Source organism: Prionailurus viverrinus, chromosome D4, assembly GCF_022837055.1.
Source record: "Prionailurus viverrinus isolate Anna chromosome D4, UM_Priviv_1.0, whole genome shotgun sequence".
NCBI lineage: Eukaryota > Metazoa > Chordata > Mammalia > Carnivora > Felidae > Prionailurus > Prionailurus viverrinus.
The window spans coordinates 1,729,313-1,749,916 of NC_062573.1; the positions used below are offsets into that span (position 1 = coordinate 1,729,313).

The 20,604-nt window shown below is 45.6% G+C and overlaps 1 protein-coding gene across 3 annotated transcripts in view; it reads right to left on the reverse strand.

The window, feature by feature from the left end:
* GARNL3 (GTPase activating Rap/RanGAP domain like 3) overlaps positions 1–20,604 on the reverse strand; it is a 150,654-nt gene that overhangs the window by 105,639 nt on the left and 24,411 nt on the right. For all 3 annotated transcript variants that reach the window (XM_047829919.1, XM_047829918.1, XM_047829920.1), the window contains exon 3: positions 5,953–6,022. In XM_047829919.1, coding sequence (XP_047685875.1) covers positions 5,953–6,022 — 70 coding nt within the window. The remainder of the gene's footprint in view (positions 1–5,952; positions 6,023–20,604) is intronic.

The window sequence follows — 20,604 nt, forward strand, 5'->3', positions numbered from 1 at the left end:
ATGTGAATAAGTGTGTGCAAGCAGGGGGAGGGCACAGAGACAGAGAGAGAGACAGACAGACAGACAGACAGACAGACAGAATCCCAAGTAGGCTCCACACTCAAGTGAGGAGCCTGATGTGGGGCTCGAACTCACAAACCATGAGCCCTGAGCCAAAATCAAGAGTTGGATGCTCAACTGACTGAGCCACCCAGGCACCCCAAAAGGACAGTCTTTTCAATAAATGGGGCTGGAAAAATGGATCTCCACATGCAAAATAATGAAGCCAGACCCCTGTGTCACTCCAAACACACATGAAATAACTCCAAATAGATCATAAACCTATCAAATGAAGCTGGACCCCTACCTTACACCATATACTACATACAACAATTCAAAATGGATCAAACACAAAAAACGTAAAACCTAAAGCTATCAAGCTCTTAGAAGAAAACACAGGGTGAAATCCTCATGACATTTGGATTTGGCAGTGACTTCCTGAATATACTATTGAAAGCACCTGCAAGAAAAGAAAAAATAGATGAGGGGCACCTGGCTGGCTCAGTCGGAGGAACACATGGCTCTTGATCTCGGGGGGCATGAGTTTGAGCCCCATGTGGGGTGTAGAGATTACATAAACAAACAAACATTTTAAAAAGGAAAAGTGGATGGATTGGACTTCATGAAGATTAAAAACTTCTATGCATCGAAGAATACTGTCAACAGAGTAAGAAAACAGCCAAGATAACAAGAAAAAAGATTTGAAGATCATCTATCTGATGAGGGAATTAGTATCTAGAATATATTAGGAACTCCTGTAACTCAGTACAAGACAAACAATTCAACAGAAAACAAACAACCCCATTAAAAAACAGGCAAAGAGGGCAAAGAACTTCAATACCATTTCTCCAAAGGAGAAATACAAATGACCATTAAGCGCATGAAAAGATGCTCAACATCATTAATCACGAGCGAAAGGCCAATCACAACAATGAGGAGGTGCCCCTCTACATCCATTGGAATGGCTATTAAACAAAATGGAGCCAATAGGGGTGAGAATGTGGAGAGAGTGGAACCCTCGTGCATCACTGATGGAAACGTAAAATGGCGCGGCCACTGTGGAAACAAGCTTGGGGATTCTCTAAGAGTTAAAAATGGAATTATTACAGGATCCAGCAATTCCACTCCTAGCTAACAGACCCAAAAGATTTGAAAACAGCGACTCAAACAAATACTCGCACACCAGCGTTCATGGCAACATTATTCACCATAGCTAAACAAGTGCAAGCAACCCAAGCATTCATTTAGACAAATGGATAAGCCAAATGTGGTGTCTATAAAGGACACAATTCATCCATGAAAGGGAAGAAATTCTGATACATGCTAGAACATGGATGGACCTTGAAAAAAGCATGCTAAGTGAAATAATCCAGACACAAAGGACAAAGAGGGTAGCACTCCACTTACATGAGGTCCCTAGAGTAGGCAAATTCATAGAGACAGAAAGTAGACTAGAGGTTACAGGGGCTGGGAAGAGAGGGGAACGTGGCGTTGTTGTCTAATGGGTACAGTTACTCTTAGGGATGATGAAAAATGCTCTGATAGTGGGTGATGATGATAGCTGCACAACATTGTGAATATGCTCACTGCCCCCCTGAAGTGTACTCTTAAAAATGTTAAATTTTATGTAGTGCATATTTGACCACAATAAAAAAAAAAAAAAGCAAACCAAACAAACAAATAAACAAACCATCACGACTGGGAAAACAGACGGGAGAGAGGTGACTGTGCAATCAGGGGAGCTGGGCCGCAGACAGAGCGGCACCGATTTGCAGGGGAGAAATCACAGACCAGAGAGAACCCGAGAAAATAGCTGCTTGATGGCTTCCCGGTCACATGAGGCCCAGCTGTGCTGGCTGAGCTTCATTTTGGTGAGACCCACCCACATGCTTTCCGTGAATCGCCTCAGACTTGAGCTGGACTGAGTGGGCCTTTTTTCCTTGCAAGGAAACAATCCCTGATGAAGGCAGGGAACAGCTGGGATCCAGTGAGGCAGCAGCCTGGGCACTAAACGCTGGAGGTTCCTAAAGCCAGACACAGCTCCAGGAGGGCAGAGAAACTGCTTTTCCTTCCTCTCGGGGCTTAGCACCGGGCCTGCTGTGGGGTGACAGGCCTCCACCAAATGGTTATCGGGTGAGCACCGAGAAGCCCTCCGTGAGCCTTCTCATAAAGGTCTGAGCTTCCACGTTCTCGCTCACCAAGTGTACGCCCAATTTAAATCAAGCCAACTGAGCCCCGAAACCTATCCTCACTGTCGATGTGAACAGCCAAGCTTGGTTCTTCACAAGGACTTCTACCTCATTCGGTCAAGGTCAAAAGAAGTCTATGCAAAAATTTCAATTTTACAGGCTGCTGGCCACCCTTTTATCAACTTTGAGTTTCAGGATGCCCAAGATTTATTGAGTTTCCAACAACATTCATCAACCCGAGTGTGTTTAAAAAAAAAAAAAATTAACCTTATTTTCTCATGACCAGAGAATCCACAAAACGGTTACTAATTTAATCACGCCTGTTGGTCAGAGGACAGCAAATGTCTCCTTCCTTAAAACACTGGAGTCAGAATTTCAAGAGATCCTGAGAGGGCAAAAATGGAACTTGGCTCATTTCACTCGTCTCAACCATGCCAATCACCAGTGCCTGTCATTTCTGACAAGGGAAGAGTCGACACAACCTAACTGCACAAAAGGAGGGGAACTGGCACCCAGAGAATCTATGGCAATGCTGGGCTACCACATGATTAAAATGGTAACTGGAAGACTATATAACAAGAAGACATCTACAGGGGCACCTGGGTGGGTGGCTCAGCTGGTTGAGCGTGCGACTTCGGCTAGCGTCATGATCTCAGAGTTTGTGGGTTCAAGCCCCACATCAAGGCTCTGTGCTGACAGCTCAGAGCCTGTAGCCTGCTTTGGATTCTGTGTCTCTCTTTCTCTGCCCCTCCTCCACTCACGCTCTGTCTCTGTCTTTCACAAATGAGTAAACGTTAAAAAAAAAAAAGACATTTACAAAATATAGCTAAATGAAAAAGAGAGAGAAATGTGAAATTATACATATAATTTGATTACAACTAGGTGGGAATGAGGTGAGTAGCTCTAAAGACTGGAAGGTACCCAAAGGAGATGAAAAAAGGGGCTGCAGGGCAGAGGAATGACACATGGATTTTTTTAATGCTTATTTATTTATTATGAGAGAGAGAGAGAGAGAGAGAGAGAGAGAATGCATGCAAGTGAAAGAGGGGCAGAGAGAGGGACAGAGAAAACCTTAAGCAGGGTCTGTGCTGTGAGTGTAGAACCCGACATGGGGCTTGAACTCACAAACCTCAAGATTATGACCTGAGCCCAAATCAACTCTGATGCTTAACCAAGTGAACCACCTAATTCCCATTATTGGAATTTTTAAATGTATTTAAAATTTACTTTATAATATTCAAAAAGTCAACTACACACACACACACACACACTCATGGCTCCAGAGTAAAAATCTGAACAAATGGAAGGAAGAATTTTAGCCAGTGAGCTGCCTCATCAGGCTGGGGATGACGATGGCTAGTCTAGGGCTCGTCAAGGCAGTGTTTCTTCAAGCGTGATCCTGGGACTGGCAACATCACCATCCTCTGGGAACTTGCTAGAAATGCACGTTCTGGGTTAACCCCAGACCTACTGGATTGGAAATTCTGGGGATGGGGCCCAGCAGCCTGTTGTGATAAACTCTCCATGTGATGCAGGTGGCTGCTCAAGTTTGAGAACCACTACACTCAAGTACCTCCCCAACCCGACAGTGTGTGGTTCCCACAAGCCTACAAAGGGTCACCTTTGGGGGGGTCTGGGAGATCAGTTAAGTGTCTGACTTCAGCTCAGGTCATGATCTCACGGCTCATGAGTTCAAGCCCCATAACAGGCTCTCTGCTGTCAGCACAGAGCCCGCTTCAGATCCTCTGTCTCCCTCTCTCTCTGCCCCTCCCCCACCGGCACGCATGCTCGCTCTCAAAAATAAACATTTAAATAAGTAAGTGAATAAATAATCCATCTTTCATGACTTTGTTTTCTCCCCAAACACCACTCTCACTGTTTATAAGAGCTCCGTATGACTTACTGGATCAGGTTCAAAGTCTTTACCTGAGTGAGAGTCACGGTTCTACATTTATTGCCAAATTTTATCTGTACCACCACAGATGGCTACCTAACAGGAACTGTGCTTATGTGTGCCATCTCATTCAATCCTCCCGACAACTCTATAAGGCAGATAATATTAATATCTCCATTTATATAATAATATGATGTCCCCACAGATGAGAAAGCGGGGGCCAAAAGAAGTCCAAGATCATACAGCTAGGAAATGATGAAACAGGCACGACTTCAGAGCATGTGTTCTTTGGCACCACTGAGGTTCAGAGAAGCTCCCAGACAACGGTGGGTGGTGGAGCCAGTATGCGAAGCCGGCCCGATGTCAAAGTCTGCCGGCTCTGTACCACTCGGCTCTGCTGCTTCACACTCTCTGCTAGGCAGGGCCACTTGCTCACTGCCCTTGGAATACAGCACCGCCAAGGATCACATTGTTGGCCAACATCTACTGTCGATCTTCTTTCACCACCAACCCACGTTAGACAGCCTGTGTGAGGCCTTCCAGGCTGCTTCCGTGAGATCCCGGGCTAGGAAGGGTCACACCCTCCCTTCTCTGAACCCGCACCGTGCCCTATCTGTAGCCCTCTCCCGATATTTACCAGCTCCCGCCCCGAATCACAGTTACACACGTGCTCCTTCGGGAGAGGCGGTGGTCTGAGCTGGCCTGGTGCCACCGATGACTGACACAGAACATGCACTGATTGAGCCAAGCAATGTGTCTTTTATGTGACTAAATTCATTTTTTAGATATTTTACGTATCTTATCTGCCCAGCTCAAGACAGTAAGCTCCTTAAGAACAAGGACCAAACCTTTTACTTATTTTATATTTTCAAGACTACTCAGCCCTGGGCCAGATAATACAGTCAAGTCTGTAAGATAAGCTGGAGTTCAAATAAAATGCTACTGGTACACAACTCTGGTATAATTTTTCCTACTACTTAAGCCCTGCAAGAATGCAGCATAGATTAGTGGAGGATAACTGGGTTCGACACAAATGGATCCAAGCAACTCATTTTTTTTTGTAAATAGAAATAATAAATTTAATGTTTTTATTAGTGTTAGATAATAATCAAGAGAATTCCATGAGCACATTTTCCTGCAAATTTGTTCAAATTTCCATGGGGGACCAAAATCACAATTCTGTCTTTAAAAAATTGAGGCTAAAATATGCCTTCATTATTATTATTCCTCTTTTAAAATGAAAGCATACTCTTTCCAAAAATCATAACATAAACCCAATGTCTCTCATAAGGAAAATGTGTATATTTTCATTCCGCATATCTATCATCTATTAAAGTCATTTATCTAGCCCGACAAATATACTTTTAATAGGAAGAAAAAAAATCTCATCAATATTCTAACTCCTATCACATATCCAGAAAGCAAAGGTACAGAAAATCCGAATAAGTCTTTCAATAATATTTAAACCTCAGAAACTAGGTGTGTAAACTTTTAAGAATAAGATAATACAAAAACCCAATGCTGCCTCTCTTAATTCATTAATCATTTAATTGAATTACATAGCCCGATTTTATACACCAGAGAAAAATACCAAGCCACAACATATTTTTAACAGACTGGGAGACACAGATTAAGAGTACGTGACAATAAAAACAAGTAGATAAAGATGATCGGATTTTTATGGCCTTTCAACAGTCATTTCTTCCCGTCCAAGCCTTATACTGTACCCACATGGTCTGACAGTAAATAGACAACAAAAGATCTGATGAGCTTGGCGATGCTCTAAATCTAAATCAATGTACTACCACTGAACAGACAGTGTAAACTTACCAGCTCCACAGATCCATAATGTTTCCTACTGAAATCCCCACGTCTACAGCCTAGGTCTTCCGAGACAGAGCTGGAACAAAAATGCTTCATCAGTATTATACATAGCGATCTGGCCACAAACCTTCTGCAAAAATCCACTACCATTTGCAAAAAGGGCTGCTATGGAACAGGCTCGCCCCAGCTCCTCACTGCAGGGGAGCCTCCTCGCCACAGACACAGTCCTCAGCAGCCATTGCAGTGCCCAGCTTCCTGGAGCCCTCAGTAAAAAGAAAAACACCCGAGTCATCCCTGCAAGTATAGGCAATGATTGAATTAAATATTTAGTCATTTGGAATCGATTGAAATTTCCAAGGCGACTGGTGGTTTATAATTTCATTTCTGTATAACCAAAGGGGATGAGAAACCCTGCAGTAAACTTGAGGCCAGGGACAAAGCTTGCAATTATCTTTCGTTTAAGAGAGCCTCTTTGTCCCACATGTTCAACATAAAAATAACCAGCATTATTTGATGCTATATGGCAGAAATGAAACTTGAAATAGGAGGGAAAAACTTCAAAATCCTGGTAGGCCCCTCCCCACCACCCCCCCCCACCCCCCGCTTTAATTTATGACAATATGACAATGTGAAAAAAAGAGAGCAGCCCTGACAGAAAAATCTAAAAACCTAACTTCAAGGATATTCAGTTTTTATATAACAGTAGCTAATGCCTCTCCCACCCCCCACCCCCAGAAGGCTTAAATCAGATAAGAAAAATCACATGCATTGTGGAGAAGAGCAATTAAAACACGGGTGAAACTCTTACTGCATTTACATCTTGAATGTATAGTTACACACTCAAAAGATACATATCTTATCCACGAGGTAGTATATTTAGGACCCCAAGCAGTGCTCCTGAAACCACCGGAGATTCACAAATGCAAGCAGCTTTAACAAGTCTTGTCCTCAGAGGTCATGCAAATAACTCCTACTGAAACGTAGAAAACAGAACTGCACGGGAGCTCCATGTTTGATATATCCAAAAATGTTTGGGCTCTAACATGCAGAGAAAGGTGAATTTTGTACCTTTTCATCCTTCCTTAAAAGGTGGCTACATTTTCTACATTACAGCCTCCTTGGCACGCTCAGGAAGAGACTGACTCTGCTGTTTAGCATCCACGGACCTGACTCTTTGCCAGGACACTATTTGATAGGCTCCAAGCAAGACAGCATGAGAGAAATGAGATTAGAGGGTCTAATGGTATTCTGCTTCCACCATTTCACAGAGATGGCTGAATTAATCTTATATGAGAAATTTAACCTTTTGTAGTCTCCACTTCCTTAGCAGAAAATGTGCAACAAATTAATGACTGCAGCTTGGAAGAGTGTCCTAGATATTACCCAGGCAACCGTCCTGCTTTCAGTGACAGGATTTTCTGTCCCCCCCCACCCCCCACCCCCAAATCCCTGAAAGAGATTTAAAACTTCTGGTCTGTATTAAATATGTCCTCTATGTCCATTTTCAAAACCCTCCTGGAGAATCTGCCATTGCCCTACATAACAGTTTCAGGATCCTTCCCCGGTGGCCCTGCGTAACCGAGAGAGGGGGCTCCAGTGACAGGAGTGTCTAAGCACCAGCTAGAGATCAGGCAGAGAGTGGACGCCCAGTGGCTGATGACTGAAAGCTCTGTCTGCCTGGCTCGGCCCACCTCTTCAGTTTTAGTGGGGCCACCAGCCCACCATCAATAGCAGCAGTTTCTAACACGAATAGCCAATATCATGAAAAGAACAGACATGCTGGGCTCTGGGCCCCTCCCCGGGCTGCTCTCAGCACCACCGAGGGTGTTCTAAGACACAGTGCCAGCTCCCTAACTTTGCCAACAGCCAGAAAGTAACTCAACAAAGATGACAGGTCTGTGTCCTGGGGCAATCACATCCTCAGAAGCTTCATAGTGGGAAAGCAGTGTCCTATGAAAACAACCAGGAGAGAGAGAAACAGAACATCTGCTATCGGTTGTCCTTTTCCCCCTCTAATTACATCTGCCCCAATACACTGCAGAGACAGTGCCTGCTGATGGTGGGAGCCAGGCTGAACTATATGGGGTGCACTTCTGCGGCCTCAGGAGGCACTCAAACCGCCTTGTTATGAAACCCTCCTGGCTCCCCTACGCCGTCCCCAGGCTCTCTGGCCCCTTCGGACCCAGCACAGGAGATGTGATTGAAGAGGTCACCCGGAGCTCCAAGAGGAACTTTGTTCTCCTGCAGGTCCCCGCGCCTGGCCTACTGCTCGGCACAGAGTGGACATGCGGGACATGTTTGTTGTATTAGTGGAGATCTTCGCACACCGTTTGGATCTAACTAGCTAATGCCTGACAGCACCCCTCGTGGGCACGAAGGCTGACATTCTCTCTCATAAGCCAATGGTCATTGTTCCATCCGTCCAGACAGCTCTGGCCCAGGAAGCAGACACTGCTATGTGCACGCCAAACCTTAATCTGTTTTCCTCTTGGGCTTGTCACTAGACTACGTGTCCCAAGCCCCTCTTGCAGTGTGACTGCATGACTGGGCTCTGGCAAAGAGGATATGGGCACCACTTCCAGGCACATCCCATGGGACGTCTTACTTTCCTTCCCCTTGGCCAGCAGGGTGGGGAGGGCTGCAAGGACCCCCAGGAGGGCAGAGCGTCAAGAGGAAAAACACCTGGGTCTCTGAAAGACGAAGCAGAGGGCCACACCTCCAAGAGCCTCCGTATTAGAATATGATGTGAGCAAGAACTAAACACTGAGTGTGTTCATCCCTTAGAATTTAGGTTTACCCGTTAAAGCTGCGGTGTCACCCAAAGTCATATGGAAGTAGGTACCTTGCAAGTGGGGTGCTCCCATAGCAACAACCTACTATCTGTGGCACCGGCCTGGTAGGCAGGCAGCTGCCAGTAAGGAAACTGATCTCAGAGGCTGGGAAAATGGAGATCTACGTAACAAGGTGGCAAAATATGGGATGAAACTTACACCCGCGGTAATGTAGAAGGCGGACCTGCAGCCCTAGGGAGAGTGGCTGGACAGAGCAGTGATGCTGTGCATGGCTGCCACTGGCCGACCTTAGCAAGGTTTTTTACAAAGAAGAGACGAACCCGGGCAAGAGCCAGATGGATTTCACACACAAGAAGCAAACAGAGAGCGTCTAGAGACCAAGGGCTTCACAGGCTTTGAGAATTCATGGGTTTTGGACTCCAGACAGTAAGAGTTCTGGCCAGTGCAGTGTGGGTAGAAATGATGGGTACCTCTTCCACGGATAGTCCTTGCTCTCTTTCCTCATCCACCGGTTGAATGGAGAGGGCAATGAAGACCAAGCGGGGGGTGAAGCCACTACATGAAGGAGGCTTGGTGACCACAGAGAAGATCCCACATGATGTGAGTGAAAAATAACTTTTCTTATTTTATGGCACTAAGACTCAGAGTTTATTACAACAGGTGATTTTACCTTAACAGATAAAGCTCTCCACAGGTAACAGACAGGGGAAGGGTAACTCCCACAAAAAGGGGTTGTCAGAGGGCTGGTGGGCCAGGATGACTCTCCGGGGTGAGCAAACGGTGGCCCCCCAACTGCCTGTTACTGCGAACAAAGTTTTATTCACACACAGCCACGCCCTCTGGATACAGGTAGTCTGCAACGGCTTTGGCATCACAAAGACCGAGCTGAGTACCTGCAACAGAGACTGCATGGGCCACAAAGCTCAAGCTATTTACCACCTGGCCCTTTTACAGAGAAAGTCTGCCCGGCCACTGCCATGCAGACTCACAGATCCTTTTTGTTGGTTTCAGGCCTACCCATAAACTGTGATTAATAAGCCAATGGAAATACTCAAGTCCACCAGAATCCCTGGGGGAAGCTTTCTAAAAATGCAGGTTCCCTGGCCCTATTCCCAGAGGCTGTGATTCAGCACGTCTGCGACTCTAACAAGCAGCCGGGAGAATTCTGATACAGGTGGTCCACAGACAGTGTTTTGAAAAATACTGCTCTTCCAGACGACTCTGGAATCCCTGGGAAACCCGTTCACCATTCTGCAGCACTTTTATAAGGAAGGTCAAGGCCTTGTTTGTTTTCTACCAATGGGAGGACATACGGGTGATACGGTCCTTAGGGGCAGGTGCTTCAGTCACAGATATAAGTCCTTAACCTCTCTGGGCAATAGTTCCCTCCTGGATAAAATGTGGTGGTTGCTATCGCCTACTTAACAGGGTTAGAAAGAATAAATTAGAATAAAAGTTTATTTTAAGCACAAGGTCTGTCACTTAAAAACTACTCAATTAGTGTTAGCTATTATTACTGCTCTTATTAGCAGTATCAATTCTTAGGTTGTTAGAGCCCTGGGAAGGGACATTTGCCATAAATGATTACACGCTTTTTCCAGAGTTTTAAATAAGACCCCTCCCCCGCCAACCTTGCAGAAGAGGAGGCTTGGGGCCAAGCAGTAGGCCTCCCAGGGCAAGGCTAAGTATAGCATCACAGCTCAGCATGACATCTCCTCCCTAAAAGGGTTGCCCTAGCAGTGCGACCTCACCTAGAAAATACTTAGGACCCAAGAACATGTCACCAGCACAAGGCAGGTGCAAAAAAGAACCAGAGAGTTCAAGTTCTTCACATGCAGTGTGGTCTGGGCTCTAAATAAACTGTTTTAGCAAAACTAATGTGTGAGGATGCCGGATCATGCTTTGCAAGCGTGTACAGAGCTGAGGACCTTCATGTCACGTCTCTAAATAAGGCCAGGGATAGGAGCACAGATTTCCAGCCCCACAAAGAGGCTAGAAAAATTACCATTACATAACTCAGGTTCTCGGAAGGCAGGACAACCCCCTCCAAAGAGTCAAACTAAATAAGGAAAGAAAAGAAGCTGACACTCAATGATACAGGTTCTTACTCGACTGACCTGGAGCTTAGTGACTCACCTTAACGACAGGCCAGACTCCACCAATCCAGGCCTCAGTCATTTCTAGCCCTGCTGGAATAGTTAAAGCCAGCACGGGGACTCTTCCTGGATCAGCAGAGAGAATTTGTGAAAGGCAACAGGCAGTTTTTCAGAAGCCTACTGATGGCAGAGTTCAATGTCAGGAGCTCCAGGACAATGCCTCAGCCCCCTTGATAAGCAGACAGTAATAGACAGATGGAAGAGATTCCCCTATTTGAGGAACAGAGAGGCTAAAAAATGTGCCAGACTACAGACTGAGGCGTGGAGGGAGCCTGAGCTTCTAAACACCAGGAACTAGAACAGCTTATTGCACATAAGGGACCAGTTGTCTCTCTTGAAGATAAGCGACACCGAAAAAGCAGAGCTGCAATTATACATTAATTTCCAGGGGTGAGATGGAAGAATTCTGTCCTCGTTTGAAGACACTTAAGATACCAGGAAGAAGGAATTAAGCAGGAAGGTCTGTAGAGCGAAAGGAGCCCTGGAAATCAGAGCCCCTTGATTCTTGCTTCAGACAGCACCCTGTTCCCCTACCGTGTTGCTGGGGTTGCAGGTACCATGTGCTCTGTGGACCAGGATCTTAAGTTTACCACACCCTTAGCAAATTCCACCAGCCATAAGGTGGTCAGACACGCGTGCCCGGATTTGGATCTCTTTGGCACACTGGCTCTGTGACCTCAGGCAAGTTACTTACCCTCCCCGAACCTCTTTCTTCATCTATGACATGGGCTTAAAATAACATCTGCCTCCACGGGGGGATTAAAAGCACAACACCTGACATAGTAGCCACTAAATACATGTTCGTTATTCTAAACCCCACAGACCTTATCTATCTTGGTCACCACCAGGCCCTGTGCGTCTTTCAGAGTACCTGGCTCATAGCAGGCTGCTCAGTACGTATTTGTTAAATAAATGAATCATGAATAAACGAATGATAATGTCTGCTCACCTTTGCTCTGCTTAAGCTCAGGTGGGTCCCTGCTTCCTTCTCATTCCCCTTTCCCCCACCCCAGAATTAGCTATTCTGAAACATCTCTTTCGGTGCATCTGATGTTACTTTCACTGTTACTCATCACCTTTCTCATTCAAATCCTCTTTTCTCCAACATTCTGGAATGCATTCCTCCTAGAATATTTATGTACTCACTAAGTTTCCAACAAAGACATATGTCCCCAGAATTCATCTGGTTCTCTACTATTAATGAAGTCTTACAATTCCCTGCAAGGTTTCTCTTAGTAACGATCTCTACCACCGCCTCTAAAATTTTCTAAATAAAAAAAAAACAAAAAAACCAGCAACCACACCAAATACTGGTGAGGACAGGAGCAGCCGGACCTCTCACACACTGCGGTGGGAATGTCACATGGTAAGCTGAGCCTCTTTGGGAAACAGTTTGGCAGTGACTTATAAAATTAAACACGCAGTTTACCCATATGACCCAGTAATTGCACCCTTGGGCATTTATCCTGGAGAAATGAAAGTGGATAGGCACAAAAATCTGTACACAAATGTTTCCTAGCAGCTTTCTGCGGAAAAGCCCCAAGCTGGGAAAATCCTAGAAGTCCTTGAAAGGGCAAATGGTTAAACAAACTACGGTATATCCATCCCACGGAGTATTGCTCAGTAATTAAAGGAACAAACTACAGGAAAATGCAACAACTTGCACCAATCTCCAGGGGATTATGGTGCGTAGAAAAAAGCCGATCCTAAGAGGTTACGTTGTGTGTGGTTCCCTTTATATAACATTCTCGAAATGACAAGGTTAGGGAGGTGGGCATGGTTATAAAGGGCTACATGAGGCACCCTGCGGTGATGGAGCCTTTTTGTACCTTGCCTGTGGTGGTGGGTAACCAGACCCAGCCATATCACAGAACTGCACGTAAAACAGGAAATCTAGGACCAGCAGACTGTATCCATGACAACTTTGTGGTTGTGATACACTGTATGATAGTGACGTAAGATGCTACCTTGGGGGGAACTGGGTAAAGGGCACATGGGATCTCTCTCTGTTCTTTTTTCTTTCTCCTTAAGCCGCTGCATGGGGCTTGAACTCATGACCCCGAGATCAAGAGTCATGAGCTCTACCGATTAAGCCAGCCAGGTGTCCCTCTCTGTGTTATTTCTTACAACTTTATATGAATCTATGATTCTCTCAAAAATAAAAAGTTTCATTTAAAAAAACTATCTGAGGGGTGCCTGGGTGGCTCAGTCGGTTAAGCGTCCGACTTCGGCTCAGGTCATGATCTCACGGTTTGTGGCTTCGAGCCCCTCATCGGGCTCTGTGCTGACAGCTCGGAGTCTGGAGCCTGCTTCGGAGTCTATGTCTCTCTCTCTCGGCCCCTCCCCTGCTCGCTTGCTCTCTCTCTCTCTCAAAAATAAATAATTTTAAGATATTAAAAAAAAAACTGTATCTGAGCCCAAATTCTTTCACTTATTCAATAAATAGTTACTGCACACCTATGAGATCCCAGGTGGTAAGCCAGGTGCTAAACCGGAGACGTGTGGACCCTGCCCTCACAGCACTTACAGTTCAGCAGGAAATGTTCAAGTACACGGCGTTTCACAGGAGCAAAAATATTGTGCAAGAAAAGCACATCTGGGTCTAGCAAATACAGTAAATTGTGAAACAGCCTCTTGTTATGACTTCATGAGTAGCATATGCAAACTTCAGGTGCGGGTGCCCCACAGCAGAAGCCTGGAAGGTCTGTTGTGCTTTCCTCGGCACCAGACCGGCCATCCGGAAAGCTGGGAACCACCGCCTACCAAATGATCCCAGTAAGTGTAATGTCTGGGCATCTGCTCGCTCCCTTCCCCACTCTTCAGTGACCTGGGTTCTCCTCTCCTATAAGGTCATGACTGGAGGGCTTTCCAGCTGACAGTATAATTTGTCCACAGGAGACCTCTACAGGTATGACCACAAAGTGTTAAACAGGAACTTCTTCAAGGAAAAAAAAAAAAAAATCAACAGACAACATATGTTGCTGCATACCTCCCTTGATCACTAGCAGCTTTTACTTCTTTGGGGAAATCCTTCCAAGGTCTGTCTCGGCAGGTCCTCAGAGTTTTTCCACTGAGGTGCACAAGATCTGCCTCTGGCTGCGCCCAGGCCCCGAAGGGACGCATGCTATCCAGGGTGGGCGCTTCTGAACAGTCCCCTATGTGGCAAGAATCCTAGGGAAGACCCAGGTCATTCTGACGCTTGCGACTCAGAAGAGCGCCCCTGGCCCCTGGGCCTGAGCCGGTTAGACATGCAGACTCTCGGGCCCTACCCCAGGCCTAATGAAACAGAATCGCCTTTTAACAAAATCCCCTGAGGTTTCATATACACACTGAAATTTGGGAAGCACCAATTCTAGATCTTGATTCTCCAAACTTTTTCCCTAATTTGTTTTATGATGACATATTTCAAGACACAGAAAAATAGATAACATAATGAACATTACAGATAGACTTGAAACGCCGGGGTACCTCTCTTTGATCCTACTGCCCTCTCTCCTTCCCCTGAAACAATCACTAAATAATTTGATATATACTTCTGGCTCATATTTTTATATTAGTACTACCTACGTACTTACTCATAAACAATATGCGATATTATTTCGCATGTTTAAAAATTTTACACAAATAAATACCGCACTATGGTATGTCTTTCCACAACTAATGTCTCTGGTTGAACAATCTGATGTCAAGATTTAGACATGTGGACACCCGTAGCTCTAATTCATTCACACACACGGCTGTACAGCATCCTTTTGCATTAATGTACCATTGTTCTCCATTCTCCTACTCTTGGACATTTCAGTTGTTTCCAGTTTCTAAGCAACACTGTAATGAACATCCTTTCACAACTCTCCTTCAAGACGATAATCATGTCCCTAGATCACATACCCAGGAGGGGGAACTGCTGGGTCATAAGAGCCTGTTTATTTTTTCTACATATTGCAAACTTGCTTTCCGAAGCGAGAGTAGCGATTTCCTCCCCCAACTGTAGCATGTGCGTTGTGGGTGCTCTGCATCCTCGCTAACACTTGGTGTTGGCAGAAATGGGTTTGGGCCAGTCTGAAGGACATGAAATAGGGTCTCACTGAGATGTGGTTTCACTTTTCACTCCCCTGATAACACGAGCCTGGACATCCTTTCCTTTGCTTATTAGCTCTATGGGCTACCTTTTCTAGGATGTACAATATTGCTGATCCTCTGCCCACTCCCCTTCTGTAGGTTGTTGGTCTTTTCCTAATTGATTTCTAAGAATTATTTGTATACTCTGAATACCACTTTTCGGTTAAAAAAAGCACAGATGTCTTCTTTAAAACAGTGGTTTTTCTTTCAAAAATTTGCTCCTGGTATCTTTTACCATGCAGAAATTTAAAAACGCTATGGGGCGCCTGGGTGGCTCAGTCAGTTAAGCAGCATCCCCCTTTGGCTTAGGCTGTGATCTCCTGATTTGTGAGTCCAAGCCCCACATCGGGCTCTCTGCTGTCAGCACAGAGCCTGCTTTGGAACTTCTGTCCCTCCCCTTCCCTGCTTGCACACACTCCCTCTCTCAAAAATAAAAAAACAGGGGCACCTTGGTGGCTCAGTCTGTTAAGTGCCTGACTTTGGCTCAGGTCATGATCTCACGGTTCGTAAGGCTACGCCCCACATCAAGCTCTGTGCTGACAGCTCAGAGCCTGGAGCCTGCTTCGGATTCTGGGTCACCCTCTCTCTCTGCCCCTCCCCCACTCATACTGTGTGTGTGTCTCTCTCAAAAAGAAACAAACATTAAAAAAATAAATACAGGGGCGCCTGGGTGGCGCAGTCGGTTGGGTGTCCGACTTCAGCCAGGTCACGATCTCGCGGTCCGGGAGGTCGAGCCCTGCGTCAGGCTCTGAGCTGATGGCTCAGAGCCTGGAGCCTGTTTCCGATTCTGTGTCTCCCTCTCTCTCTGCCCCTCCCCCGTTCATGCTCTGTCTCTCTCTGTCCCAAAAAAATAAACGTTGAAAAAAAATAAATAAATAAATACAAAAATTCTAGTGTAAACATGTTCAATCTTTTCCTTTCTGATCTTTGTTTTTCTGACTTATGAAATCCTTCACCACCACACATCATAAAGATAGTCTTTATGGTCTATATGGTCTTTATAGTCTTTATGGTCCGGGTGCCTGGGTGGCTCAATTGGTTAAGCTCCGGACTCTTGATTTTGGCTCAGGTCATGATGTCACAGTTTGTAGGTTTGAGCCCCACAATCGAGCTCTGTGCTGACAATGTAGAGGAGTCTGCTTGGGATTCTCTCTCTCTGTCCCTCTCTCTCTGTCTCTCTCATATATAGATGCCCAGTCCCCACCCCAAACCTCCTGGATCAGAATCTTCAGGAGTGGGATCTAAGCACCTGTCTTTTTAACCAAAATAAATTCCAAAGGTGACTCTGAGAAATGCCGGCGGACCTATTTTCTATCCTGGATGCCAACGGAAGGCGTCTCCTCTACAGAACCCCATGGAACCATCTAATCTCTGTCTCTTTCACCAGCTCAGTCTCTCTCTCTCTCTCTCTCATTTTCTGCAGAGACTGTGCTTTGCATTCCAATGATATCAGTACTACCGACAAGCCCCAAATTTACACCTCCAGGCTTCATGTGCACTCGTTTACCTTTCCTACTTCTCCCAGAAGTGCCAGCAGTTTAGTGTGGGTTTGGCAAAACTGATCCAAGAATGTGATTTCTCACTTCCGCCAGTGCTTGATTATTTGCACAGTCTCTAACCTATGGAGCGAAGCACCATTGACTTCTCTCTCCCAAGATCTACAGTCAGTCCTCAAACGTCACCAGTGACCACCTCCCTCCCAGTTCCTCTGTCTGACGGGTCCCCGTTGTCTGCAACTGAGATGCCTACAGTGGCCTAGCCAGTCTCCCTGTGTCTTCATCATACAATCTTAGGATAGAAGAGACTTCCACAGACTTCCAGCTCCAGACACGTAAGGACCTGTCATTTGTGATTGTGTATTCTCTACCAGATACTACTTACACACCGTTAGTGATCACAAACACAGTATGCCCCAAGGCCCTCCATTCTGGCTACTTAAACCGTTTTCTCCTGGAGTGAACTGAAGTCCATCCCATCTGAATTTCCACTAGTTGGTCCTACATCTTCACCCTTTCATTTTTTCCTTAATTTCTTTACCATTACTTACCCGCCCCGCACCCCCGGCCACTGTGGGACCTGCCCGCGCCCCAACTCAGCACTTCAAACACTCTACCTTTCTTCCTTTTCCTTCAGCTCATGAGCAGTTTCTTAGCTTCTTATCTTCAGACCTGGAATGCCCTCTCTAAACTCCTTTTTCTTCCCGACTCACTCCCTGCTCCCAGGCTAGAAATTCCAAAGAAGGGATTGGATTAACATCTGCCTCTCCCACTAGACTATAAATCTTGCATTGGCAGGATCTTCCTTGGTTTTGCTCAATGTAAAATCCTTAGCACCTAACATAATACTTGGCACAGAGTCAGCTCTTACTGGGGTTGTACTGAATGACGGGAAGGGGGATGGGAACGGGAAGGGGAGGGAGAAAGAGAGAAAAAGAGAAAGGGTGGGGGGGAGGAATGAAACAAGCCAGTTCACCCTTTGAGGCCATATGAAATAAGTTAAGATGGGGCACCTGGGTGGCTCAGTTGGTTAAGTGTCTGACTTCAGCTGAAGTCACGATCTCATGGCTGGTGAGTTTGAGCCCTGCTCTCAGGCTCTGTGCTGACAGCTCAGAGCCTGAAGCCTGTTTTGGATTCTGCGTCTCCTTCTCTCTCTCTGCCCCTCCCCTGCTTGCACTCTGCCTCTCGGTCTCTCAGAAATAAATAAAAACATTAAAAAAGATTTGGGGAAAAAAAACCCCAAAACAACCAAGATCACTTTTATAGGCAGGCCTGTCAAATATCTGAGGAGGGCCCTCATGTCCCCTAGGGCTTTTCTTCTTTACAAGGGCCCAGAAGTAACACAGGAGGGTCGGGTGAGCTAGACGGGGCAGGGAGAGCACACAGGCTGCTTCATGACTTTCTCCAGGGTGGGGCCTGGAGAGCACCCCCATGTGTTCTCAATCTCGCTATCGGCTGCTGCTGGAAGTGAACTCCATTAGACAGCAGATTCAGGAAATTTGTTTTGAGTCAGAGATGAAAATATTGTACATGTTGCCTCAGGTTAATATCAGAAAATTCATTTCAGAGATGAATACGATGCCAGTAATATGAGCAAACAAAGCAAACACGATGCGAGCCATCACGATGCAAGAACTGTGACCTCGTTCGCTAGTCGTCGGTTCATGAAGTTCACGTTTCCTACACCCGGTGCTTGGTGTCTTTCAATAAGCAGGTAACGCAACTAGGTGCAAGTGACGGGCACTGTGACATTAAAACGTGGACAAGACGCAAATGCCAGACTCATCCCGCTGTATACTTAGGATCCTCGCCATTTACTGCATGTTAAATTATAGCACAAAAAATTCTTTAAAAATGTCAGACAGAGGAAATACAGAACCTTGTCCTTAAGCTTAAATACATATCTACATGGGGGCACTTGGGTGGCTCAGTCAGTTAAGCGTCCAACTTTTGGTTTTGGCTCAGGTCACGATCTCATGGTTTCGTGGGTTCAAGTCCTGCCTTGGGCTCTGTGCTCACAGCACAGAGCCTGCTTGAGATTCTCTCTCTCCTCTTTCTCTGCCCCTCCCCCACTCATGCTGTCTCTCTCCAAAATGAATAAACTAAAAAAAAAAATACATATACATACAGAGAAATTACATGTGCATAAGCATTGCCTGATACTTACTCAGCTCTGTCTAGCCCACCATTAATTCACTGCTTGATTGCTCCTTCATGAGCCCTCAGTTCTACAAACTGTGAAATGGGGCTTGACGAATGAATTAATTCAACAAATACTGATAACCATAGTACCTTCCTCACAGGGCTGTTGGATTTATGACAAAATACACACAAAGAAGCGCTCAACATGAAGTCTGCTTTGAGCGCAGTAACTATTTGAATAACCAGAGGTTGTACTCCACGCCTCTCACTAGGAAGATGTGTGTGTGCCTGGAGAACAACACAAAGAAAAACAAAATCTCTTTGTAATAGCTACGGTTTGTTATAATCCAAAATTTTCGCACTTTAGGAACCTAGCTGTCGGGAGGGAAAAATTTTCCCTCTACCCTCTTAAGTTCTGTGATGGAAGTTCTGCGATGAATTAAACAAACAAAAAGATAGATTAACAAGAGACAAGGCATACACACTTGCTTTTTAATTTTATGTGCACAAGGTCCCCACAGACGAGAAAGCCCAAAGAAGCAGTCAGACTCAGGGGCTTGTATATACCCTTTTAACAAAGGGCAATAAAGTGTGGAGAAGTGACTCGACAAAAGGAGGGTCTGAGGCGTCTAGGAGTGGAAAATCATGGTAAGATAAATACACGGGCAAAACCAACGGTAGATCCAAGTAAGGCTGAGTAAGGCTGAGTAAGGCTCATTTAGGCAGACACATCTTAGGGCCTTCTCTGTCTCTGGTGAGAAGGGTTATTCTCCTCCTCTGGGTACGGGAGATGGGAGAGGGCACCTTTACAAAGGGAAACTGATGCCCTGCCTTTAAGCAGAGAGGGGGAGGGCAAAAAGTTCTTCCCGTGTGTGGTTTTCCTCCATTGCCTTTAGCTCAAAATAATCTTCATGCCAAAGTAGCATATTCTGGGGTGGCATATTCTGATTCCCTTCATACCCAATAACCCATATGTGAAGAATTCTTAGCCTCAAGCGTAGAAATAAATGCCATGGAACTGACTGAATTTTACCTTGAGATGACCTAGGAGAGGGGAGTGGGGAGGCCCAGGCGACATTTTAAATGATCTCTGTACCATCCTTCTAATTTTCTGGGCCAGTTTAGATCCCCCCCATGCTTATCTGTGCTCAGTTCTCCTGCAGGCACGTTCAGACCGCGTGGCGGAAGAAAAGCAGCTTACTTTGTGCTTTTAAGGTCAGACTATATTTTTGAAAGGTTTTCTAAAATGTTGACTTCGCTAAGCTACTCTGATTCTGAGATAGTGTAAGAAAATGGGACCACGAAGCCGAGGGTGAGAAAGAGCTTTTAAAGGAAGCAAAGTAATGGATAAACCAAACTTACAGAAGTGTAGGAGGCAAAGTATTTGAATAAGAACGTCTATTACTATAGAAGAGGTCAGGAGAACAAGTGAGAATGAGGGCTTCCCAGGCCAAAACGGGACTTATAAAAATGAGTGCTAGCGAGGGGAATTTAGGGCAGGGCAGCCTAAACTATTTCCTTTTGCTCCATAAAAGCCACAATCAGAAAGAGTAATACTATCCAGTCACTATTTATAGTGTGTCCTTACAGCATTCTGTGCCGGACTTTGAGATGAGGTGAGCACCAAAAATGGGTTGCTGGCCCTTGAGGACTATAAAATTTGAAAGAACAGAAAACTCGAATAGTCAAAGGAATACAGTTCTTGGCAACAGCATAACCTCCTTGGGGAAACAGGATTGCTTTTTAGCGGTTATTCCTCCAGGGAACGTTGGGCTCCGTGGTGAGTAGGGCACAGGCAGCCCGGGTTCCCCCGGGGAAGGGCCAGGATGTCCTGGCAGAGCAAAACCAGCATTCTTTGATCATGAAGCAGCAACACAGTCTTTTAACCCCATGCCTAGCCTGGATGGTGAAGATCCGCATTCCTCTCCTTTCAATTCGGGCCACCTCCCTCCC